Raw genomic sequence first — 25642 nt, 5'->3', positions numbered from 1 at the left:
GCCGATCTGCTCAGCGGGAAGGGAATGTGAGGATTCCTGACCCGTGTGTCTCCTTGGCTCAGTGGCTGTCCTGCCTGCACACTTCAGTTGTCGCGCGCACCTTTAAAAATTATCGGTGCTTGTGCTGCACGCCAGACCCATGAAAATGGATCCCTGAGGGTGGGGGCCTGTGTAGTTTTGTGTGTGTGTGTGTGTTTAATCCCCAGGTGATTCGGATGTACAAGGAGAGAGGGTTGAAAGCCATTGACATAGCTAGAAAATTATGAGGCTGTCATTTTCCAAACTCTATAACCCATTCTGTGTGATCTGTGATTTTAATTTTCTTAAGTACTGGGGGACACCAGAGATGGATCACCTTTTTCACTCTTAGTCTTTCCAAAGTACAAATGCTGATACACAGCCTGCAGTGGCTACTGGACCTTTGTATTCACATGCCTTTTAAAAGTTAACTTCAACTGCACTTCCCTTTTTCAGAGTTGAGGGAGCATGAGCCATTTACAGAACTTACTATTGGACACCCTATTGGGAACAAAGCATGTGGACAGTGCAGCCCTCATCAAGCTCCAGGAGCGGAGCCTGTGTGTAGCATCACCTGGATTTAGTGTAAGACAAAACAAGTTTGGGCATAAGAATTTTAAGTGAACTTTTTCTATAAAGAGACAAATGGCAAGCCAAATGGCTTGCAGGCCATATGGTATTTGTCACAACTACTCTACTCTGCAGCTGTAAGGCAAGCAGCTATAGACAGTACATAAAAGAATGAGTGTGGCTGTGTTCCTATAAAAATCTATTTATGGACACTGAAGTTTTAATTTCTTATGTTCACATCACAAAATATTAGTCTTTGATTTTTTCTCTCAACCATTTAAAAATGTAAAAAACATTCTTAGTTTGCAGACCATACAAAACCAGGCAGTGGACTGAATTTGGCTGATGGGTCATAGTTTTCAGATCCCTCATCTAACGATTTAACTTCTGCAGATAATGCCCAGTGACATTCGAACACTTGTGAACGGATTTGCCAAGAACCCTTTGCAAGCCCGAAGAGAGGGATTGTATTTTAAGGAAAAGGATTACAAATGTGTCCGGGCAGATGATTATTCTCTTTATGCTAAAAATGTGAGTATTCAAGATTTGAAGACAGCTGGGTAAAAATCTTAAGAATATTACTCCACTTTTCTTTGCCCCTCCTGATTCTATCTATAAAACAGACTAAGCCCATTATTGCCTAAAGGCAATATGTGAGACAGCAGTTTAGTGCCAGGAAGGTATATGGATAAGTTCTATCAGAGAGCCTCGTTTTGAGAAGCATTCATTCCAAAATCCATCAACTGAATTTTGCCTGAACTGTCGTCTCTCTTCATACCCTGCATCATCCTTCTTGAAACAAACAGAGTTGATGGTATCAGTCCTGTGCTTAAAACCTCTCTTGGCTCCCTGTTGCCTATAAGGAATTGCGGGGATGAAATTCACATGTATTGGCTGCTGTATATGGGTTAGGCACATTTTGTCTGAAGTATAACCTGAATAATATCATTTTGCAGGTGAGGAAACTGAGGCTTTAGGAGGTTAAGTAACTTCCACAGTCATATAGCAGAAAATGGAAGTGCTGAGATTCAAGTTCAGGGCTGTCTAATTCCAAAATCAATTATATTTCCATTGTGTCAGCTGTTCTTAATTGGGATAAGGGTATGTATTATAATCAACTGGGCAACTTTTTCAAATTACATGTTATTAAAACAGTCTGAAACTTTTCGAGGAAAGACAACTAAAGTAGTGGAAAAGATTAGTGAATCCAAAAACAAGCCCATTAATTTACAGAAGTTAAGAAATGGTGAAAAATGTGGCCAAAGCATAAACTATTGGGTCTTGTGATTAGACCAAGAAAAGTGTATTCTATTTCATTCTTTATCGAGGAAAACACTGGCGTGGTCGTTGTGAAGACCCAGCAGTATCTTTTGGTGGCAACTTACAGTGAGGGCATGTATCCTAGTGTCTGTGTGGAAGCTACAGAGAAGCTGGGTAAGTGAGCCTTCCAACCCCTGCCTTTGTTTCCTGTGTTATTCAGGTAGTCTGGCTACAAGCCAGAGACCCAACTCAAACCAGCTAGGGCAGAAAGGAGGAACTTTTTGGGAAAATACTGGATTTACATACATAACCACCAGAAGAACAGGGCTGAGCCACAGGGAAAACTGATTCCAGGCTTCAGAACACTGTTAGGACTCTTGTCTCTGCTTCTTTGTGAGTCAGCTTTGTTCTGTCCTGTTGTGGGGAACTACTTCCTCTCCTGGCTGGTTTCATGGCAGATCCTCCCCTCCTTCCTCTTAATTCCTCTGAGTACCCTAATTGACAAGTCGTGGGTCAGAGAGTTTTTCCATAGATCGCTCAGCTATCCATGGTAGGGGTGAGCTGGAGAGGGGGACTCTGCAGAGATGTGGCTGCTGAGGGCCCAACCTATAAAAAGGGGCTGTCATGGATGACTGTATGGTTTGTGAATATATTTCAATAAAACTGAATTAAAAAAAAAAAAAAGGGGGGGGGGGCTGTTTCCAGAAAAGGGAAATCCTGTGAGCCAAGCAGCCAGGAATGAATGACACTCCCCTTACATGTCTATATGTTTCAGAACAAAGATCTAACATAAGACTAGGAAACTAAATCTGTGGGACTTAAGCTTAGGAAGTGAGAAATTGTGTTTGTGTTTAGATTTTTTTCCTAAAAAAAAGTTGTTTAAACATTCCTTTGAAGTAGTAGACGCCTCCAACGAGTAAAGCAGCCATTCATTCATTCTTTAACAAGTACACAGTGATGATCTACTATGTGCCCTGCACTATCTTAGATAAAGTAGGGAGTCAACGCTGGTTAAGACCCGTCTCTACCTTCCATGCTTCTACATATGTTATTCTATCTGCCTGAAATGTCTTCCCTCACATCCAGTTGGCAAGTTCCTAATCATCATTGAAGACCCAAGTCTTCAATTATGGCCGCCTTTTCACTGTGCTGTATATTTTATACATAACTCTATTGTTACCCCCGTTAGAGTTCTTTGTTTACCTAAACTGTGAGCCCCTAGAAAGTAAGATTTGTACCTAAGATAGTGCCTAATGTTGAGTAGACAATTAATACATGTTTGATGAACAAATAAATGAATAACTTTTGCTTGTCAAAGTCAGGGAAGACTCCAGAGAGCTGAATCTTAAGGGATTGAGAACTTAAGGAATATCACAGAAACAAAATATAATATACACACAAATGTGTATATGTACAGACCTTCCCAGGCATAAATAACTGCCTGGAGGAGGTGATTGTCATAAACCATGCTGCACGGCTGGCAGTGAGGTCTTCTGGGAGCAAATGGGACTAAGCCTGGCCAAGACACACTTAGGAAACACCTAATAGAAGTGGTAAACTCCAATATGGGAAGTACAAACCCTTAACCGCCAAGGACCCTTTTTGAGCTGGTCTCAGGATTTGAAGGAGGTTCAATTTCAGTGGAGTAGGGCAAGAGTAGGAAGGTATAATGGAGATTTGTAGATCTGGACATTATCTAATTAAAGGTATCTGGAAAATAAGGCTACGAAGATAGGTGATGAGGCCAGGCTTTATCTTATCAGCTAAGGCCCAAGGCTGATTCCTTAGCTCTCCCATGAGGACAAAACCTCTGTAAACTGGAAACCTGTGCAGAAGTGGAGCAAAGAAGATGCCTGATCCCTGTAATGAAGAAAGATGCTGTCATTGGCAGTGAGGGATGGGATTTTTGCTTAGGGCCACAAAAGACCCCCAAAAATGTGAGCTGGTTAGAAGGGCACCAACATCTTGACTCAAAGATCCACTTCTCTGGGAAGGGACAGGCTGTCTTGGAAGTGGTTGGATGTTTGTGAGGAATGGGCAATGCTCATATACTTACTTGTTTCATTACTTCTATTTCCTTAACTTTTTCTTTCAAATCTACTTTTTCTATCAAAAAATTATACATGGTCATTGTAAAAAACTTGGAAAGTAAAGAATTATGACTATCTTTTAAAAATGTTTACTATGAAAGATTTTAGGAGCCTGACTTTTTCTTAAAGAAAGCCTTTAAACAGTTATTAGGTAAAGAATGCTGTGCTACTTCTTTAACAAATTACTCAGGTTTTTAAAAATAATTAATTTTTAATTGTGGCAAAATATACATAGCATAAAAATAATTTTAACCATTTTAAGTGGACAATACTTTGACATTAAGTACACTGACAATACTGTGTAACTTTCATCACTATCTGCTTCCTGATTATTTTCATCATGATGATGACTTCAAGGTTCATCCATGTTGTAGCATGTATCAGTACTTCACTTCTTTTTATGGTTGAATAATATTCCATCGTATGGGTATACTGCATTTTGTTTTTCCATTCATCTGTTGATGGACACTGGGTTACTTCCACCTTTTGATTTTTCTGAATAATGCCGTGAAGAACATTGATACACAAATATCTGTCCAAGTCCCTGCTTTCAATTCTTTTGGGTGTACACCTAGGAGTGGAATTGTCAGGTCCTATGATAATTCTATGTTTAATTTACTGAGGAACTGCCAAAGTGTCTTCCACAGCAGCTACACCATTTTACAGTCACACCAACAATATACGAGGATTCCTATTTCTTTGCATCCTTGCCAGCATCCTCCAATTGCCTTGTCTTCAAATTCACTGAACCTTTCTTCTACTTGATCAAATCTGTTGAATCCATCTGTCTAATGAGTTTGTCATTTCAATTACTGTAATTTACAGCTCCAAAATTTCTATTTGGTTTCCTTTTTTAATTTCCATCTCTTTATTTTGTTCAAACAATGTTTTCCTAATTTCTTTAGTTCTTTATATATGGATTCCTTTAGTTTACGGAACATACTTAAGACAGTTGGTTTAAAGTCTTTGACTAATAGTTCCAATGTATGAGCTTCCTCAGGGATGGCTTCTGGCAAATTCTTTTTTTCCTGTAAATACTTTCCTGATGTACTTTCCTTTTTCATTATGTGTTTTGTAATTTTTTGTTGAGAACTGGACATTCTGAGTATTATGTTGTCATACCTCTGGAAACTTAGTACTCCCACTCTTCTGGAATTGGTAGGTTTTGTTGTTGTTTTTGTTGTTTGTTGAGGGCTGGAGCCATCAATTTGTGAATTTTCCAAACTAGTTTTGCTCCCAAATTGGGAATGGGAAAAAGAGAGAGAAAAGTTACTGCCCCTTCAAGACTGCTCTGCCTCTTTGGCCTGAGGGAGGTTGGACCAATGGCCGCCCTCAGAGCCAGCCCCACAGTGTTCTGAAGTTGAAGTAGCTGATTGAAAGCAGTGATCAGCAGTCAGACCACATGCTGATTTGGAGGACTAGGTACTTATAGTCCACCCTGACCTCAGCAAGCTGCACCAGGAGCCCAGGCTGCAGTCCCTATCAAAATTCATGGATATTTACCACAATTTACGAGCCTCTTCCTCCAGCCCCTCCCTCGATGCCGTACAGTGTTAGACTAGACTCAAAATAGTTGATTCAGACAGTTCCTGCCAATTTAAATAGCTGTTTTGATAGCAGAACTGTTTCCTGAAGCTTCCTACTCTGCCATCTTCCCATAATCCTCCACTCAGATTTTTTTTTTAAAACTTATTAGTGAATCACCTACATTTATAAAATGCTATCTTTACATCGAAGTCCTCAGTTAAAAAATATATATATTTAAGCATATGGGCAAGTTTTTCTTTTATAAGCTTTTTAAAATTTCTTTTTAACATTATTATTGAATTATCAGATAAATATGATTTTTTTCCTTAAATTTCTCTGTGACCTCTCTATAAAATAAGGTTGGGGGATAGACTTCTAACTCCCTTAGAAGCCAACTAAGTTTCCTAGTTTTTCACTTAAGAGTTGCCTGTATAAGTGAATCCGTTTGCTAACGAACTGGGATCTGTGTTTCAATAGATAGATATGGACGTGGATAGATGAGGCAGATACTTTAATGGTTTTGATATTTATTTATTCTCATGAAAATTTCATCCAGGAACCAGATCTCCAATTCTTTAACATAAATTGGTGGGTAAACATGCTCATTTTGTGGAATTTGTCTTGCAGCTAACTTTTCAGGTGTCTGCTTTTTTTGTCACTTAATACATCCCTTTTCTCCCAGTGTCATGATTGCAATGGAGGAGAACAGATTAAGTAACATCAAGCACTCAATTTAAGAAATATATTAATATTTTTGATGAGTTAAGCCTCAATTTTCAAGTTTTTTTTTTTTAAACAGCTTGTTAAAAATAAAATGCCAACATCCACTTTAAATTTAGATCATAGTCTGCACTTAGTCGAGGAGGGCAGTAGATTTATTTGCTCCCCTAAACCCTCTCCCATTCTGTTCCCTTTGCCCCAGCCATATGTATCCTGCCTCTTCCTTGCATAGAAAACCAATTCATACTACAGCACTCAGAAGAAATACCTCTGTTGTGGCATTTATTACTGTGAATTATAATTAATGTATTTGTCTGTCCTACCGGACAAAGAACTCCTTGAGGGTAGGGACTGTGTCTTAAATACCCATCCATCCTTGTATCTCTGGTACCTAGCACAGTGCCTCACATGTGGTAGTAAGTTAACAGTGTTTGTGGAATGAATAAATGAATGAATGAATCATAGAGTAGTGATAATTTATTCTTCATAAATAATAACCATTTTCTGTTTTCTTCCAGGAGAATATCTAAGAAAAAAAGGAAATTAAGCCATCAGAGGACTATTAAAGGTTTTGTATAACAGCTTTTCAAAGAGTTTACTTCCCCGATTATTCCTTTTCTGAGCTTGGGTGCTAAGACCACAGACTTGTTCTTGGTCATCAACCTCACCACTAGTCCATTCATTCATCTGTCTATTCAGGCTCTTAGACTCTTCTATGAACAAAATGTAAAAATAAATTTAAACTTCACTTAGTATTCATTGACTAGCCTACTGTGTGTTAGGTACTGGTGATACAAAAGTAAATAATACATATTTGCCACCCCAAATAGTTTCACAACCTGGTAGGGAAGGGACACTTGTAAATGAGTCACATTAGAATGAAATACATGTTGTAACAGATATAAAACAAAGAACTGTAGAGCACAGGGCCTGGAGCCACTGCCTTCAGGAGCCTGAAATGGCATTTGAGTGAATCTGGAAGGAGGATGGTGTTTCAGTTTACTTGCTGCTAATGCAAATACCATGCAGTGGCTTGGTTTAAACCATAGGAATTCATGGTTTTGAGGCTAGAAGTCCAAATCAAGATGTCATCAAGGTGATGCTTTCTTCCCAAAGAGTGGCATTCTGGCTGCCAGTGATCCTTGGTCCTTGGCTCCTTTGTGACATGGCAGAGCACACGGTGGATTCTCCTGGCCTCTCCCTTCTCATCTGGATTCCACTGATGTCCAGCTTCTGGCTGCTCCTTCTGGCTTTCTCTCTCTCTGTGACCTTCCCTATAAGGCCTTCAGTAATGGTATCAAGACTCATCTGATTCAGGTGGAGCACACCTTAACTGAAGTTACCTCTTCACAAGGTCTTACTTACAAGGGGTTCACACCCACAGGAATGGATTAAGGTTAAGAGCAGGGTTTTCTAGGGTACATAGCCCCAAACCACCACAGGGAGGTAGGTGTGGAAAAGAGTAGAGAGGATCCAAAGTTGAAGGAACAGCAAATGCAAAAGGCACACAGTCATGCAAGTTCCTGTTGTGTGCAGAGAATGGCAAGAAGTTCAGTGTGACTGGAAAGCAGTATCTGTGGGGGAGGGACAAATGAAATTGGGAAGATGGATAGGGCCCAAAGGGAAAAGGCCTACATTCTTCAGGGTCACTTGAAGGTTGTCAAGCAGTGCTGTAGTATGGACAGTATTTTTACGAAACTATTAAATTTTGATTCCAAAAGTAATATACATTCATGAAAAAACTTGGGAAAATAAGTTACTCAAGTTTTTTACATTAAATGAAAATTACTGTTGATAGTTGTGTTATTTTCTTCCTGTCTTTTTTCAGAGTATATAATGCATACATTTAAGATCTAACCTAGATCATCATGGCATATGGTTTGATATCCCACTTTGTCAATGTTACAAGACTGAATATCATTAAAATTCTTCAAAAAACATTTTTAATCACTGCATAATTTCTCATAAATATATCGTTTCTCTTTTTTAGATAAATTAGGTTATTTCTACTTTCATAACTTTCACATAATTCTTTGTGTCTCTGATTATTTCCTTGGGTCTAGAAATGGAATTACAGGCTCAAAGAGTCTGAACTTTACAGTTCTCTGGAGTTTTTTACAGGGAAGGGGTTTTCCATGATGGTTTATAAGTGGGTATTTGGGTGGGGGAGAGGGGTTTTGCATCCCCTAGCTCTAACTCATCAGCCTCCTTTGCTTGTGGGGTTTGGTCTGAGTCAGTCTTACTATAAGCACCAGTGGGTGAGAATGAGAGGAGATACTGCAGTGAGTTAAACTGGGTGAATCTGGGACTGGACAGGCAAATTACTCTTTAAATTCCAGATGATGTTAAATCATGCTGTCATTGGATAGTCACACCTGTACCTTGCAATATAAAGGTGCCCAGGAAGTTTGCAGGACAAGCCAGGAAGCAGTTGGGGACTTCTAACCTCTGAGAGAGGCCAAGGGAGGTCAAGACCCAGAGCTAAACAGAAGGCTGCGTTGTCAGTGTTTCGGGCTAGTGAGATGCCCCAAGTACCAGGAAATGAGGGAACTATGATTGTCCTCTGAAAGTTACATTAAATCACCAAAACAAATTGGACGAGAGTAAAAACACGCAAAGAATAATTCTTGAGCTTGCAAGACTGAACACCTGAATGTATTGATGTTATCTATGGAAGGATTGTGCAGCCATAAAAAACAGAGATTGGTGAGAGTTGTGGACTGAATCATATCCTCCATAAAGACAACATTGTTCTAGTTTGCTAATGCTGCCAGAATGCAAAACACCAGAGATGGACTGGCTTTTATAAAAGGGGGTTTATGTGGTTACACAGTTACAGTCTTAAGGCCATGAAGTGTCCAAGGTAACACATCAGCAATAGGGTACCTTCACAGGAAGATGGCCAGTGGTGTCCGGAAAACCTCTGTTAGCTGGGAAGGCACGTGGCTGGTGCCTGCTCCAAAGTTCTGGTTTCAAAATGGCTTTCTCCCAGGACGTTCCTCTATAGGCAGTAGTTCCTCAAAAATGTCACTCTTAGTTGCACTTGGGGTATTTGTCCTCTCTTAGCTTCTCTGGAGCAAGAGTCTGCTTTCAACTGCCATTTTCAAACTGTCTCTCATCTGCAGCTCCTGTGCTTTCTTCCAAGTGTCTCTCTTGGCTATAGCTCCTCTTCAAAATGTCACTCACAGCTGCACTGAGTTCCTTCTGTTATGTCACCTCATTTATATGGCTCCACTGATCAAGGCCCACCCTGAATGGGCGGAGCAACACCTTCATGGAAGTTATCCAGTCAGAGTCATCACCCACAGCTGGGTGGGGCACATTCCAAAGAAACACTCAAAGAATTACAATCTAATCAACACTGATAACGTCTGCCCACACAAGATTACATCAAAGATAATGGCGTTTGGGGGACACAATACATTCAAACTGGCACAGACATGTTCAAGTCTAAAACCCCAGTCCTGTGGATGTAAACCCATTTGTAAATAAGATGTTTGAAGATGTTATTAAGGTGAGGCCAAGTGGAATCAGGGATGGGCCTTAATCCAATATGACTGGAATCTTTATAAGCGGAGGGAATTTGGACACAGGAGGAGGAGACAGATGGGGAGAGAGATGGCCCTGTGGTGGTTGCAGAGATTGAAACTGAGTTACCATTTGCCTGCTAGCCACCAGAATGCTGCAGACTTCAAAGAAAGCATGGCCCTGCCAACACCTTGATTTTGGACTTCTAGCCTCCAAAACTGTGAGATGATAAATTCCTGTTGTTTAAGCCAAACAGTCTGTGGTACATGATATAGCAGCACTGGCAAGCTAAGACAGTCAGCCAAGGGAGTTCAGATAAGGAGTCACTGAAACAAATGTTGGTTGGGTCCATTCAAGGTGGGAGGGTCTTTGAGCAAACAAAGCAGTCTGGTCTCAGTGACAAGATTGTAACTGGTGTGGAGGTGGATACATCTTTCTATCTCAGCCAGATTAATTATTAAACATTCAATTCATCTCAATTTTGTCCTGGCCAGCTAGTGAACTGCCAAGAAGCTTCATGGTGGCTCCCAGTACATTAGAGAATCACTGTGGTCCAGGAGCAGATTCCCTGCCTTATTGGCTTAAAATCCCAGCCTGTCAAGGTGTTGGTAGGGCCATGCTCCCTCCAAATGCTCTAGGAAAGCATCCTTCCTTGCCTCTTCCTAGCTTCTGGTGCTTTGCAGCAATCCTTGGCACTCTTGGGCTTGCAACTGCAGCACGTCAATCTTTGCCTCTGTCATTACATGGTGTTCTCCTCGGTCTGTGTGTCCAAATTCCCTCCTCTTATAAGGACACCAGTCACACTGGATTAAGGCCTACCCTAACCTGATTTGGTCTCATTTTAGTTAATCACATCTTGAGAGACCCTGTTTCCAGATAAGGCCACATACATAACACTGGAGATTAGGAATTGAACATATCTTTTTGGAGGACACATTTCAACCCACAAGGGTCTAAGAACTGTTGGATGCCAAAGGAAAGGAAAATTAGTTTTAAATTGAATGACTTCTTCCATTCTCTTGTCAAGAAAAAAAAAATGCATCACATGTGAAGGAGAGGTGCAAGAGAGCAAAGAAAAAGAACATCAGTGAGAAATATTGAAAATCTTTGTATCATAATTCATCTGGGAAAGGAAAGTTCTAGCCTTATCTATTTATCTTAAAATTCAGAAGCAAGATGCTTGTCATGAGAGCACATATTAACATGTTAACTTGAACTGAAAATTAAGAAGTATTTTCCAATACAAAGTAATATGACTTGGCTAATTAGTATAACAGTGAGAACTGGCTTTGCCAATAAGAATATGTGACCAATGTTTTTAATATATGAGTTAAATCTGCAGCTCCAATATGCTAATGATAATATATTTAAAGCATGTAATAAGGTAAAAAGGGTTTTATCCAAAAAATACTGTTTCAGCAAAAGTGTGTTGGAATTAACATTTTTAGTTTCCCAAACTTTTCTGAGTATATCATGTTAAATAAGGTGCCTCTAAGTAAAAAAATAGCAGATATAATAATTCCAGAAATGGAGAACCTGAATAACACTTATGACCAGCTAACAAATCCTTTGTAGGTTTCTCAGTCTTTGCTTTCACAAAATTGAAGGAGGACCTAGTTAAGCTGTCAGATAGTAGCTCATTGAAAATAATTTTTCATGATATATCTGTTTTTTTATCATGTAACTCAGAGGTATTAAAAGAATTGGCTGACACTCCTATAATGAAACGTCTTTCTTTCCCATCTAATTTATGCAAGCTAGGTTTCTCAGAGCTTGTCTATAAAAGTGAAAAATAGGAAGAAAATTAATGCTGAACCCAGTCTCAGTATAGAAATAAGAAATAATCATCCACAGATTTAATAATTATTTGGAAAATTTCAGCCCTATCAATGATCATTAAGGGATGTCTTTCAAAAATATTTACTTTTTATGTTTAGTAATTATTTATCAATTGTGCCAGTTTGGATGTATTATGTCCCCCAAAACACCATGTTCTTTGATGGAATCTTGTTGGGGCAGACCTATTAGTGTTGATTAGGTTGAAACCTATTGATTGAGTGTTTCCAGGGAGATATGACTCAATCAACTGTGGGCAATACCTTTGGCTAATTTCCATGGAAGTGTTACACCCCCCCACCCCCATTCAGGATGGGTCTAAATTAAATCAACTAGAGCCATATAAAAGTGTTCACAGACAGAAGGAGGTGCTGCAGCCAAGAGGGACACTGTGAAGAATGCACAGGAGCTGAGAGAGAAGTTGGAACACAACCTGGGATCAGCAGATGCCAGCCAGGTGCCTTCCCAGTTAACGGAGGTTTTCTGGACACCACTGGCCTTCCTTCGGTAAAGGTATATTTGTTGATGCCATAGCTTGGACACTTTTATGGCCTTAAGACTGTAACTTTGTAACCAGATAAACCACCTTTATAAAAGCCAACCGTTTCTGGTATTTTGCAAAACGGGCAGCATTAGCAAACTGGAACATCAATATTTTAAAAATCCATGTTTTTTGATCCATTGTGGATTAATAATATTGTAATGATAAAATCCAGAAGAAATTTAAGATTTCGAACCCTTTGGTCACAGGAAATACTTTTTAAAAATTAATTACTGGTTGTATGCATATTTTTGTTGCAGAGAAGAATGCATAAAATACATCAGGATATAATTCTATGAGAAAAGTAGAATGAAAATAGTATTTCTAGAAGAACAATGAGGTTATAAAATTTCCAATTGTTAAAGAAGAGCATGTTTGGGTATTTTTTGGTGATTGATTATAAATAACAAATTGTTTTGAAATCTGGATTCCACTTGATACATTTAAAAGACTGATGAGGGTTAAAAATGTCACTATTTATAACCAGAAATCATATCTTTTGCAACTATTTAAATTTAGGATGAAAAGTTTTAGATGTTGACTTAAAATGTGAGAGGGGTTACAAAGCTTTTCAAAATGCTTCTTGGTATAAGAAAAAAAAAAGTGTGAAAACCATTGCCCTGGAATAAGAAGGGACACCTTGGCCCCTGGGCCATGATGGATGGGTGTGCAGGAGGACGGAAAGGGGCTGGTAGCCAAACAGACTGCCCCCAGAAGATAGGGGTCCACAAAGGGTCCCCATCAGGCTGACTCTAAGCCCTTTTCTCTCCCAGAGCCTTCCTTATTTCCTTTGCTGGGATTTGCCTTGGGCTCATGGTTTATGTCTCCAAAGCCAACCTGACACCTTCCCACCCCTTTACCTTCTATCTTGGATCATTGCCCCAGGAAGTATGCAAGAGGAGGGACAATGCTCATCCATGCCAGCACAGGGGCTGTGGACACAGCTGCCACTCAGTTGACCAGGCTGTTCAAAGCCATCTCCCTGGTGACCATGAGCTTCCAAGAGAACATTCAAGTGGCCTGCAGGCTGGCTGCTGCAGCTGGGTTTCATTATAAGGAGGACTTCTCTGAGGAGGCTCTGAAGGTCACAACGGTATGGAGATGTGCATTTGTGTGGGGGCCTGTGTGAGAGAGAGGATGTACTTTTTCTTACCATCCCATTGATTCTTTTTTATTGGCCAGTGTGTCTTTTGGGTAGATTCTTTTCTTAAAAAAGATATAATTCACAAAACATAAAATTCACCATTTTTAAGCATAAAATTTGTGATTTTTGGTATATCCATTATGCTGTACAACTATCACCACTATCTAATTCCAGAACATTTTTGTTGCCCCAAAAAGAAACCCTTTAGGGGCTTACTTAGCAGTCAGTCCCAAGTCTCTTCTCCACATCCCCTGACAACCACCAATCTACTCTTTGTTTCAATGAACTTGCCTATTCTGGACATTTCATATAAATGGACTCATACAATATGTGGCTTTTTGTGACTGGCTTCTTTCACTTAGCATAAAGTCTTCAAAGTCATCCACGTTGTAGCATTTATCAGTACATCATGTCCTTTTATGGATGAATAGTATCCCATCATATGGTTATACTACAAATTGTTTATCCATCCATTGACAGACATTGGGGCTGTTACCACTGTTGACTATTATGAGTAATGCTGCTGTGAACATTTGTATACAAATTTTTGCATGAACCTATGTTTTCAGTTCTCTTGGGTATATACCTAGGAGTGAAATTGCTGAGTCACATGATAATTCTATGTTTAACTTTTTGAGGAATTGTCAAACTGTTTTCCTTTGTGGCAGCACCATTTTATAACCCTATTTCCCCTCTTCACATCCTGACCAACACTCTTACTATATTCTGTTTTTAAAGTATTATTATTATAGCCATCCCAGTGAGTTTGAAGTGGTTTCTTAGTGCGGTTTTGATTGGTTTGCATTTCCTTAATGACTAATAACTAATGGCACTGAGCATCTTTTCATGTGCTTATTGGCCATTTGTATATCTTCTTTAGAGAAATGTCTCTTCAAAGTCCTTTGCCAATTTTTTAATGTGGTTGTTTCTCTTAATGTTTTTGAGTTGTAGTTGTTCTTCATGCACTCTGGATACAAGTCCCTTACCAGATATATGAATTGCAAGTATTTTCTTCCATTATATGGATTGTCTTTTTCACTTTCTTGATAGTGTCCTTTGACCCATAAATGTTTTAAATTTAGATGAAGTCCAATCTATTTATATTTTCCATGGTTGCTTGTGCTTTTGGTGTCATATCTAAGAAAACTTCCCATTGATTTTCTCTTCTTAAAATGCTGTCAACTTCCCTTCCTGGCCTCTTTCAGGGAACTCAAACATCCCATTTAATGTGTGACAATTCATTTGGTCAACAAACCATAACTGGACACTTACGTGATTAGGCATACGGCTGTCCACTGGGAAACTGATTTAAGATACTCCAGGAATCTAAAGCCTGGTGGGGAGGAAAGTCAGATAACAGAGTGCTGCAAGCACCTTAGGAGATGTATTATGGTAGAATAGAGGAGGGAAAGCCTACCTCTTTTTGAGGAGCCTTGTGTATCAGTTATCTGTTGTTGCATAACAAAGCACCCCTCCCCCAAAATAGTGGCTTAAAACAGCAATCATTTTACATGCACTCAGTTCTGTAGGTTAGCAATTTGGTCTAGGATCAATTGGGCATGTCCTCTCCTGGTCTCACCTGAGAGAAATATATTATAACTACATTTTTATCTATTTATCTTTGAATTTCTAATGGAGTTTTTGTGAAATTTAGCTCCTCTGATGTTTTAGGCATTTAGGTTCATAATTATTATATCTTCTTCATAGACGCTACCTTTTAAAAGTTATATGTCAGTCTTTGTCTTTTAATAAGAGAATTTAGTCTGTTTAAATTTATTGTAATGTTTGATATACCTGATTTTATTCTTCCATTTTAATTTATTATTAAACATTTTTATTTCCTCTTTTTCCTTTTATTTTGCTTGGCTCATTTTGTTAAGAGGCTATTCCCATTTTTTCCCTTGTTAATTTGGAAGCTTCACTGTACATTTCTCAACTTTTTAAATCAGATTTTTACTAAATATAATCTATTTCCCCCATTAAATTATATCCCTCCTCCCTTGACCCATCTCTTGACAGTTTCCCCCACCAAGGCACTCACCAATAAATGAAATCTTTAACACCTCCCACTTCTAGATTTGCTGAGATAGTTTAGTACATTTAGAGCTTGGCTATTATTAGAATTTCTGTCAAAGTAACTCCCTTATACTTTAAAAGTTCCTAGTTTAGTACTTATATTACACATTCCTTATCTCTCCTTATCCATTTGGATGGGTGTTTGTTTTTAATCCACTCAGTTTTAATGTATTTTTTGTAAAGCTTATTTGGTTACAACTGTTTCCTCTCCCTCTTCTCCCATCTTGAAGCTTCTCCCCTGAGATATCTGTTATCTGGTGGGATCCTTTCCTTAAATATTGACAGATGGGTATCTGGGTGATGTGTCTTTTTGAATTTTTACATATTCTTAATTATATTTTTTGCCATGACAAGTGAATTATATCTTCACTGGAAATAGGATTACTGGGCTGCAGTCCTTTTTTTTTCTAGTCAGTAGATGCTAGCCCACTCTCTTCTAGGTTCAAGGGTTGAAGATAAAAGCTAGATGCCATCTTACTTTTTAAATCTTTTGTAAGTAACTTATTCTTTCCACCTTGAAGTTTGTTAGAAGTTCAGGAATTTTACAGCATATAGACATGTGTTTCTTCTCATCAGTCGAGGCTTGAACTCAGGGAACTTTTTTGATCTGCAGAATTAGTTTTATTTCAGGGTAATTTAATTCTATTATTTGTTTAACTTTTGTGTCTTCTTCATCTTTTCCTCTTCCTCCTATTATTCTCATGCTAGGTCTCCTGAATTTATCCTCCCCCTCTCTTATCTTTTTATGAGTCCTTTCTCTAAAGAGATCCTTAAAGGCTTTTGCTCTGTTACCTGAGATATTTCTTGCTCTTTATCTTCTGGGCCACTAATTCAGGTCTCAACATGACCATCTCCTTCAAGGTATCTACTAGAATTGTTTAATTGGGAATTTTTTTTTTTATTCTAGAAATACTTTTTTTGGTTTTCCTGAATATTCTCAAGTGCTTCAGTCTTTTTTTTTTTTTTAAGTTTTCATCTGTTTCCTCCAGTTACTCTATTTTGCTGGGCCTGTGTTCTGTTTGTTCTGACAGATCTTGACTCTGACTCTTGGGCACCGTTAAATAAGTTATTTTCTGATTTGGGGGGTACTCTGAATTACTATAGCAGGTCTACAGATGGTGTAAGGGAAAGTGGTCTCTACCGCTGTAGGCTGGGAGTGTATAAGCCAGTAAGAGGACTTCCTGTTCCTTTGACTCCCTGTCCTTGCATATTCTCAAGAGCCATTAAGTTCCATCGGATCCTCTCACGGACCACAGAGGTCAGGCGTACTCACAAGGATATTTATCTTCCCATAAATCTCTATAGGCCAAGCTTTTCCCCAGGGTCCACTGCTTTCCTTGACCGGAAACTCAGATATTGTTCTTCAGATGCTCACCTAGACCAAGGGTGGGGAGAGGGAAAGCCCCACCCTAGCTCCCTTGGCCTGGATGTCAACAGAGCCTAAGGTCTTTTTTGCCCCCAACTGCTCATAGGACTCAGTAGTATGTTGGTTCAGGAAAGGCAGATAGCTCTAGTAGTGGGAGGAGAGAAGAAAGCCACATTCCATAATCCTCCGGAGAATCTCCTGAGATGCATAAACAGGGCCTTGAAGGATAAGTAAGTTTTCTCTAGGAAGGGGTGTGTGTGTGTGTGTGTGTGAGTGTGAGTGTGTGAGAGAGAGAGAGAGAGAGAGAGTGTGGGGGGGAGAATGAGAAGGACCTTGACTGCCAGGCCACTGAGTTTAGTATTATTTAAGCTCCAGGGAGCCAGCAACAGAGGTTTCCTGCCCTCCCTAGGCATGGTCCCTGTCTCGGAGACACTACAATCTCCCTGCAAAAGTAGTAAGAAATGTCCACCAGGAAAGGCCTCACATGGACCTTCTCTCTGAGCATACTGTTTGGCTTCCTTGGTCCCTTTCCTTGCAATGGTAGCTTTGATATAGGTGGAAAGAGGACGGGCAGTGACTGAGGGGCATTTTTGGAAAATAGGCACCCTTATAAAACACAAAACTTGAATGGCCTTTTTGCAAAAGGTATGTGCATTAGAGGGTCGTGAATTAGAAAAAGGGGGCTTTGCCAACTGGCAGGAAAGACTATTATGCAAGGTGGGGTGCTATAATAGAAAGAGCCCTGGACCAGGACCAGGATACAGGGGTTTGACTCTTGGCTCTGACATTCACTAGCTATGTGCCCTTTGGAAATTAAATTAACCTTCCTACATCTCAGTTCTTTAGGAAAGAGTCATAGAGATCAAATGCGAGAATGCACGTGCACAGTTGGTAAAGTGTAAGCCACTGCAAAAGTTATCTAGCCTGTTTTTGTTCAGGAGCCCATATGTGTGCATTCATCTAGCCCAATGGCTCTTAACGGGGCAGTTTTACCACCCCCCCGGGGGAAATCTGGCAACATCTGGAGACATTTTTTATGGTCATAACTGGGGAGGGGTTGCTGTAGCATCTAGTGTGTCGAGCCCAGGGATGCTGCTAAACATCCTACAATGCACAGGTCAGGCAGCCACAATAAAGAATATCTGGGCTAAATAGTTGTACCAAGGGTGAGGCATCCTGATCTGGCCTGTTTATCCAGGTCTTCACCAATCAAAACTGCCTCACCGGGCAGCATCTTCTTAGGGCTGCTTCTCACCTTCCCTTTTTCCTACTGCTTCTCTCACTTTTCTTCTTTAGCACCCAATCCCTTTCCCTCACAAGTTCAAGAAGCTTCCCGAAGGAAGGGCAGGATATCAGAACTATACGTAGATGAGCTAGAAGCCGCCTGGCCTGGCTGGAAAACAGATCCCAAGCCTGCCAAGAGGTAAGGTCTGATTCCCTATAGAAGAAAGTTTTCTCTTCTTGCTGTGAGGGTTGAAACAGCATTTCCTACAACGAGGACTGAAAGACTCTGAGGCCCCGGGGAAAAGACCATCTGATTTGCATATCACTAGCTCTGCATTTTAAAGGGGGCAGGGGTCGAAGGAAGAGGCGGAGGGTAAGTTCTGGTCGGCCCCACCCCTTGCCCAGTCTCGAGCCCGGTCGTCCACTCCAGGGGTGGCTGCGCAGTCCCAGCGCCTGGGGTCCGGCTGCGAAGGCCCACGAGGGCGCCGGCCGGCCCGGATCAGGGGTGATCCTCGGCCCACAGTAAGTCCACTGGTCTGGGCCCCAGAGACCTGGGGTCGGGGCGGGGGGCGGAGGCCTCCGACTCAGGGAAAGGGAACCTGCCTTACGCCCCTCAGTGGTCCCCTGTTGTGCCGCCTCCGGCGACTCGCAGGCCACCCCGCCTCACCCCGTGCACTCGGCCTCCCGGCGCCGAGACGCGGCGGCTGCCGCGGGAGCTGGGCTGCTCCGAGAACCTCGAGGCTCCCTCCCTTGCCCTACCTGTGTCCTCAGAGAACATGCTAGCTGTGCACTTCGACGAGCCCGGAGGACCAGAGAACCTTCACCTCAAGCAGGTGGCCAAGCCGAGCCCAGGAGACGGTGAAGTTCTCCTCAAGGTGGCGGCCAGCGCCCTGAACCGGGCGGACCTCCTCCAGGTACGGGGGCCCGCGCGTGGCTGGTGCAGGGCGGACCCCGGGCCTCGCAGTCAGCGTTTACCCGGCAAGCGGAGGAAGGCACGGGGTCTGCAGGGACGCTCATCAAGGACGCGCGTGCATGGTCTGCGGTGGGCGCCTCCTTTGTTTCTCCAGTACAAGACTGGGGCGTTTGCCAAGCAGAATCAACCCTGTGTCATCTGCAGGCTACACGGGCCTCCAGGCAAGGAGAGTGAAGATCATTGGTTGAGAGGGTGTGTGCAAAGTGATAATCCATATCTCATCTCAGACTGAGAGGAGTTCACATGTTCACTATTTATCATCTACAGATAATGAAACCGAGGGTCAGAGAGGTTACACCATATGCCCAAGGCCACAACACTGGAGTCAGGAGAGCTGTGATTTGAAGCCAGGATGTTTGTGACTGCAGAGTTTGAGCAACTTCCACCCTGAGGGTCCCAGAGTTGGCAGCAGGCAGGATTCTAAGAGAGGATTTCTTTTGCCTGCAATTTCACCTGCTAAACTGGGTCAGCTGCATTGGTCAGGGTAATTCAGACATGTGCACCTGAATCACCTGAAGCTCTTTTTCAAAATAAATATGCTCAGGGCTCAGGAAGTGTACTTTGGAAAAGCTCCTTAAATGATTCTGATGCACGCTGCTAATGAAACTCCTCCAGTCTAAAGACTTTGAGGAGCAGAAGCTTCTGAGGACTGGGATGAGTGCCTGGCACCGAGCCTGGCGTTTGTGATGAAGGAGGCCAGTGTTTTGTTCCTACTCTTGCTACTAACTTATTTTCTGACCTTGTACAAGGTATTTCCCTGCCCAGGCCTGAGGTTCTCCATTTGTAAAACAAGGGGTTTGGATTAGATAAATAGGTAAGGACCCTACTAGTTATGACATCCAATGATTGTGTGACCTACCACCTCTTATTTGCATAATACATGTGACCTCTCTTCTACTTTTTCCTGACTTCATCCTGCATTTTTGTTCTGAGAAAAAGAATAGATATTAGAGGAGGGCCAGGGATGATGACACACAGATTTCTGATCGTGTACCCCTCTCTCTGCAGAGACAAGGCCAGTATGCCCCGCCCCCAGGAGCCAGCAGCATTTTGGGACTGGAAGCAGCTGGACACGTGACAGAGCTGGGACCCGGCTGCCAGGGGAACTGGAAGCCCGGAGACCCGGCCATGGCTCTGCTGCCTGGTGGGGGCCAGGCTCAGTATGTCACAGTCCCTGAAGGGCTCCTCATGCCCATCCCAGCAGGACTGTCCCTGCTCCAGGCTGCAACCATCCCGGAGGCCTGGCTCACCGCCTTCCAGCTGCTGCACTTTGTGGGTGAGGAAGCCCCCCATCCCTTGAAATTCCCTCCTACCAGCCTAGCCCTGTCACGTGAAGCCAGAAACTGACCCCAACCCAGACCTCTGATAACCCTCACCTCTGATCCCCTTACTGATGTTCTGACCCAACCCTGTCCTCTAATCACAGCCTCAACATCTAATCCTAAAGCTGACCCAGTCCCAGCCCTGACAGACAATTAGAGACTAAGTTTTTATGACCAAGGTGAGGTGGAACCAAGGTTCTCAGCAGTTCTGGCTGCTTGTCTCCATCTCCTCCAAGGGAGTACAGGAGACACCCTTGTTCCATTGATCTTACACCAAAAGGGGTCAGAGAGGTCCAGATGTCGGTCCTTAGACTGTCTCTGTTCGAGGAGCTCCTCTAGACATTTCTGACGTCTGGCTCAGAAGGTCCCCTCAGGACAGTTCTGACATTCAACTCACTTCAGTCCATCTCTGAATTAATCTTGCAGAAGTACAGCTCTGACTAAGGTGCCCTCTACTCCAAAACCTGTGATGGTGACCACTTCCAGTGCCCTCTGTGACCCAGGCCCCACCTGACCTTCCAGCCTTGTCTCTCATCACACCCTCAGTCTCCACACCAGCACTAGGAGGTTTATGTCTCCAAAGCCAACCTCACACCTTCCTACCCTCTGCATCTTTGCTTGGCCTGGCCTTCTAGCCACACCCAGACCCAGCACCTCACCCTACTCTACCAGGCATAGTATCAGAGCCTCAAAATATGAGCAATGGCCTGATGTTGACACTGAAAATCCTGGTTAGCAGATAGAAGGCCTGTACACATCTTCACTGTGTAGGCCCAGCAGTAGTCCCAGCTTCTCAAAGTCAAGCTTAGTTTCTCTCTGGGAGCCCAAGTGGAGAAGGGACCCTTCAATCTACTCATTTTTCTCCCCCCAAGCCCTGCTGAGGCTGGCCAAAAGCTCGTGAGAGGGAGCCTAAAGAGACTTGGTCCCTGCCTTTAGGGAGCTCAGTGTAACTGGGAAGACCAGAGGCATTCACAAGAATTACACAGCAAACAATCAGACACAGGGTTTGAAACTGTGGCCTCTGCCTCTAACTACAATACAAGATCAAGATGGGAAAAGTTGGTGTAGGCAAGGGTGAGTCTGAAAAAGCTTCGAGAACAGAAGGATTTGAAGAATGGGTAGAGTTGTGATGGAAAGCAGGCATGCTAAGCCTCAGGGGGGCCTAAGCAATAGGTCAAGTAAGATCAGCTGCTCAGAAGTGAAGGATAACTGTCATCATTTGTTAGAGATGAGGCTGAGACCAGACTGTGGTGGCCTTGAATATCAGGCTGGCTGGACTTAATGCAAAGGCCAATAAAGAATGTTTTAATTTCTTGGCTGCTAAAACAAGCACCATACGGGCTGGTCTAACAACAGGATTTTATTGGCTCATGGTTTCAGAGGTTAGAAGGCTTGTTTCCTCCTGGGAAAGGCCAATAAAGAATGTTTTAATTTCTTGGCTGCTAAAATAAGCACCATACGGGCTGGCCTAACAACAGGATTTTATTGGCTCATGGTTTCAGAGGTTAGAAGGCTTGTTTCCTCCTGGGATCAGTATCTTCTTGCTAGCTGGCCATCTTTGGGGTTCCTTGGCTTTTCTGTCACGTGGCAATGCACATGGTAGCATCTTCTTTCTCTTCCACGTTCCAGTGACGTTCAGCTTCTTTATTCCACCATGGTTTCTCTCTGTGTCCAATTTTCTTTGCTTCTAAGGACTTTAGCCATATTGGATTAAGGCCCACCCTCATTCATTCTATGTATACCTTAACCAAAGTCATCTTCAAAAATCCTTTTTACAAATGGGTTCACACCCACAGGATTGGGCTATTGGGTCCTGAATGTGCATTTTGTGGGGGGACATGATTAAGTCCCAGTAAGAGAACTACTATAAATTTTGATTAGAAAGTGACGATGAAAGCTCCATTTTAGGAGGATCCTGGTGGCTTGTTTATGGCTCCTAGGTTATGAGACCAACTGGGAGCCAACTGGAGACAGAAGGGCTGGTTTCAGATGACGCTAGGGATGGTGGTTAGTTATTCTTACTGGTTCAGGTATAGAGCAGAGAGGCACTTTTTAGTGTTATTTCCTAGGTAAAGCATAGATTGTGAATGTAACTGCTAATAAGAACCTCTTTCAAAAGGTTGTTTTCTGCTTTGACCAAAAGGCAATAAGACATAAAAAGAACTGCCATTGTGGACAAAAAAGGCAGTTAAAAGAGTGAGAGATAAGGCATTTGGTGGTCCCAGGGCCAGGTGAGGAATGAGCAGCAGATGTAAAGTAAAGGAAACTATCCCTGTACTTTCTGTCACAGGAAACGTTCAGGCCGGAGACTCTGTCCTGATCCATGCAGGAGCAAGTGGTGTGGGCACAGCTGCCATCCAACTCGCCCGGATGGCTGGAGCTCTTCCTCTTGTCACAGCAGGCTCGCAGCACAAGCTTCAGACAGCAGCAAAGCTCGGGGCCACTGCTGGATTCAATTACAAAGAAGAGGACTTTTCCGAAGCAATACTGAAATTCACCAAAGGTGAAGAACTGCTTGTGCAGCTCAGCAGGAATTTTAGGGATGATTCAATAAAATCCTCATTGTACTCAAGGTTACCCATGCTTGGGATTGGCCTCGCCTTGCCTAAATTCACCACAGCTGCCCTGGTCAAATTCTAGGCCTTGGGTATTTGACCGTTGGAGACAGGCAGTCAATATTTCGGACGAAGAAGGTTTTCACGTACATTCTTGCAAATGATATGATTTATAAACATTTTATAAACGTATAATCACTCAGAGTTGACTTGAAATTATTGAGGATCTTTTCTTCTCCGCCTGCCACCTTCAGGGAATAAACAGGAGGTTTGAGACAGACACCTGTTTTGTTTTGGTCAGCGTGGAGTTGGGGTGGTAGGGAGGTAAGTGGGAGAGGGGATGTACTTGTCAAAAAATATTGTTCTTGGCTCATCTCTTTCAGTTTTTCAGATGAGTAGTAAAGGTGAGAGGAAACCAAAGCCAGCAGGCCTACTGTTCAGATAACTCAGTGCAGATACTCCATAACTTAGATGTGAATAAGCCTGCTCTGTAGTCTCGTGTAGACCTCCCCTATTCTGTTCTCACTTAAGCCTGTGTGCCAATGGGGTGAGGGAAGAGATCAGGTCATTTCCCACTTGCTGTGGCTAGGGATCGTAAAATATCAACTATGTTATACATGCTGTCTTAGAGTTTAGCTACCTAAACTCCATGTACAACATTTCCAGGAGCAATGTTTCTAGTTCCAACCTACAGATTTACCACTTTCACCTGTATTTATACCCATATAGCCACTATATATCATGAGTCTTATTTTGTGCCAGGCTTTCTGTGTCTGACTGGTATCACGTATCTGTTTTATGTGGAAGGTGCTGGAGTCAACCTTATCCTAGACTGCATTGGCGGATCTTACTGGGAGAAGAATGTCAACTGTCTGGCTCTTGACGGTCGCTGGGTTCTCTATGGTCTGATGGGAGGAGCTAACATCAGTGGGCCCCTGTTTTCAAAGCTAGTTTTTAAACGAGGAAGTCTAATCACCAGTTTGCTGAGATCTAGAGACAAAAAGGTGAGTAGTGAGTGAAAAGAGAACATATGATTACCCAGAAAGTATAATTTATTTCCATAACCCTGAGAAAGGAAGCTCTGTTACATCTTAGGTTTGGGAGCCTATATAGAAACCTGCTTTCTCTCCCCCCCAATAAATAGGTAACCCAATTTCATAGAACTAATTAGTAGTGTTGGTCAATAGAAGCCTTGACATCTTGGAAGGAGGGCGGCTAATACTTCATATATAATCTAAACTTTCTAACAGAATGAGCAAAGCATTTAGCATATTAGAAGTACTAGTAGTTCCAAGACTGTTTTCAAAGGCAGAATGCTTTGCAGTATGCTAAGAAAAGTAAGGAAGCCTCTACCTTCAGCAGATTATATATTCCTAAAATCTTCTATGTGGCATTCTCACAGGTACCACCTTTGGGGATGCTTCTGCTTTTGTTTCCCAGCTGCTAAAACAAATACCATAAAATGGGTTGACCTAACAACAGGAATGCATTGGCTCATGGTTTCAGAGGCTAGAAGGCTTGCTTCCTTGGGGGGTGGGTATCTTTTGTTTGGCTGGCAATCTTTGGGGCATCCTTAGTTTTCCATCAGATGGTGGCATCTTCTTTCTCTTCCGGGTTCCAGTGATGTCCAGTTTCTGGCTGCTCCATGTGGCTTCTGTCTCTATCTGACTTTCAGTCTGCCCATAAAGGACTCCAGGAATCAGGTTAAAGCCCAACCTGATCCAGTTGGGCCACACCTTAACTGAAGTAACATCCTGATTACATCTTATTTACAATGGGTCCACACCCACAAGAATGCAGACCAAGACTAAGAACTTGTCCAAACTGGGGTACAGAATCCAATCCACCACAATTTCCCAACACCAGCTGGGGGACAGCAGAACTTTAGCATCCCTTTTGCACTGATCCTATGCAAGTCCTGGCTGTGGCTGCCCCCTGCTTAAAGCCTTTATTTAAAAACAGCCCTTAGGTTGTCAGGGATGAGAATATTTTATTTCAGGCTCCAATCCTTATCTGGGACAGAATGAGGTTCCACTTTCGGGGACATGCACATGCATGCTGGGAAGTGAAAAGGGTTCTCCTCTGCTTTTTCAGTTGTGTACACGTTTCAGAGAGAGCAGAGGCTGAGCAGGATGGGAAGTGGCAGGGTAAGGCCTCTGTCCAGTCTGACAGTCTCCTTTTCCTCATCAGTACAAGCAAATGCTGGTGAAGGCTTTCACGGAACAAGTCCTGCCCCACTTCTTCTCGGAGGGCCCCCAGCGTCTCCTGCCTGTTCTGGACAGAATCTTCCCGCTGACCGAAATCCAAGATGCGCATGCATACATGGAGAGTAACAGGAACGTGGGCAAAATCGTCCTGGAGCTGCCCCAGTGAGGGCGGCCGGGGCACTACAAGACGCGGCCACCCCAGGCCTTCCTGGAGCAAACTTGGAAAAAATTTCACAGTCCACAGACAAGAGGCGATGCTACTCCCCAACCGGTTCCCCTGGCCCTCCCCAGACCTCGGTAACAGATCCCTGTAAAGCAGGTTTGAAGAAATAAAGAGAGTGGACTTGAAGCGCGCTCGCGAGGTCTGGGACCGCGGGGCAGGTGTCAGATGGGTGTCAGAACGCGCGTCGCCGCGGAGATGACAAGGGAGGCCGGGCCACCGAGGGTTTAAGCCGGGAAGGCCACGGCAGGAGCCGGGATTAGGGCACAGCGTCAGCCGCGACGCACCTCTCCCGACCCGCCCGCGCGCGCCCGGCAGCCCCGGGTCTCCCCTGAGACCCGCCCCGCGCCTCCACCTCAGGCCCCGCCCCCTCCACTAAGCTCGCGCGGCCCTGGGCCGCCCCGACCGGAACACCGCCCCTTCTGAGCCCAGGCCCCGCCCTTCCGTCGCAGGACCTGGAAAGTT

General features: G+C 42.8%; 2 protein-coding genes across 12 annotated transcripts in view; both read left to right on the top strand.

The window, feature by feature from the left end:
* Positions 1-18065, top strand: part of PFN4 (profilin family member 4) — a 68949-nt gene extending 50884 nt beyond the window's left edge. For 6 of the 8 annotated variants that reach the window (XM_037813344.1, XM_037813343.1, XM_037813339.1 and 3 more), the window contains exons 2-6: positions 475-603; positions 982-1119; positions 1917-2022; positions 6704-6753; positions 17973-18065. In XM_037813344.1, the coding sequence (XP_037669272.1) occupies positions 487-603; positions 982-1119; positions 1917-2022; positions 6704-6732 (390 nt within the window). In that variant the 5' untranslated portion in view covers positions 475-486 and the 3' untranslated portion in view covers positions 6733-6753; positions 17973-18065. The other 2 variants (XM_037813336.1, XM_037813341.1) reach the window with 2 other exon arrangements.
* On the top strand, positions 20-25452 carry TP53I3 (tumor protein p53 inducible protein 3). Of its 4 annotated transcripts, XM_037813331.1 has the most exons (10): positions 20-159; positions 982-1119; positions 6704-6753; positions 17973-18099; positions 18331-18422; positions 18672-18814; positions 19882-20149; positions 22486-22698; positions 23558-23754; positions 24941-25452. In XM_037813331.1, the coding sequence occupies exons 6-10, from the start codon at positions 18677-18679 to the stop codon at positions 25121-25123; spliced, it is 999 nt and encodes a 332-aa protein (XP_037669259.1). In that variant the 5' UTR covers positions 20-159; positions 982-1119; positions 6704-6753; positions 17973-18099; positions 18331-18422; positions 18672-18676; the 3' UTR covers positions 25124-25452. The 4 variants fall into 4 exon arrangements, with proteins under 4 accessions (XP_037669259.1, XP_037669258.1, XP_037669257.1 ...); XM_037813330.1 differs by lacking the exon at positions 18331-18422; XM_037813329.1 differs by lacking the exons at positions 20-159; positions 982-1119; positions 6704-6753; positions 17973-18099; positions 18331-18422 and having other exon boundaries at positions 18643-18814.
* The last annotated feature ends 190 nt before the right edge of the window (positions 25453-25642 follow it).

This window comes from Choloepus didactylus, chromosome 20 (assembly GCF_015220235.1).
Source record: "Choloepus didactylus isolate mChoDid1 chromosome 20, mChoDid1.pri, whole genome shotgun sequence".
In the NCBI taxonomy this organism is placed as follows: domain Eukaryota; kingdom Metazoa; phylum Chordata; class Mammalia; order Pilosa; family Megalonychidae; genus Choloepus; species Choloepus didactylus.
The sequence above is the reverse complement of the archived record's forward strand: the minus strand, read 5'-3'. Positions and strand labels throughout refer to the sequence as shown.

Bases quoted from the DNA above. Each gene is read 5' to 3' on its own strand.
- TP53I3 (XM_037813330.1), top strand. From the start codon at position 18,677: ATGCTAGCTGTGCACTTCGACGAGCCCGGAGGACCAGAGAACCTTCAC. The intron at 20,150-22,485 runs GTGAGGAAGCCC...TTTCTGTCACAG, and splicing joins CCAGCTGCTGCACTTTGTGG to GAAACGTTCAGGCCGGAGAC. The intron at 22,699-23,557 runs GTGAAGAACTGC...TTTATGTGGAAG, and splicing joins AATACTGAAATTCACCAAAG to GTGCTGGAGTCAACCTTATC.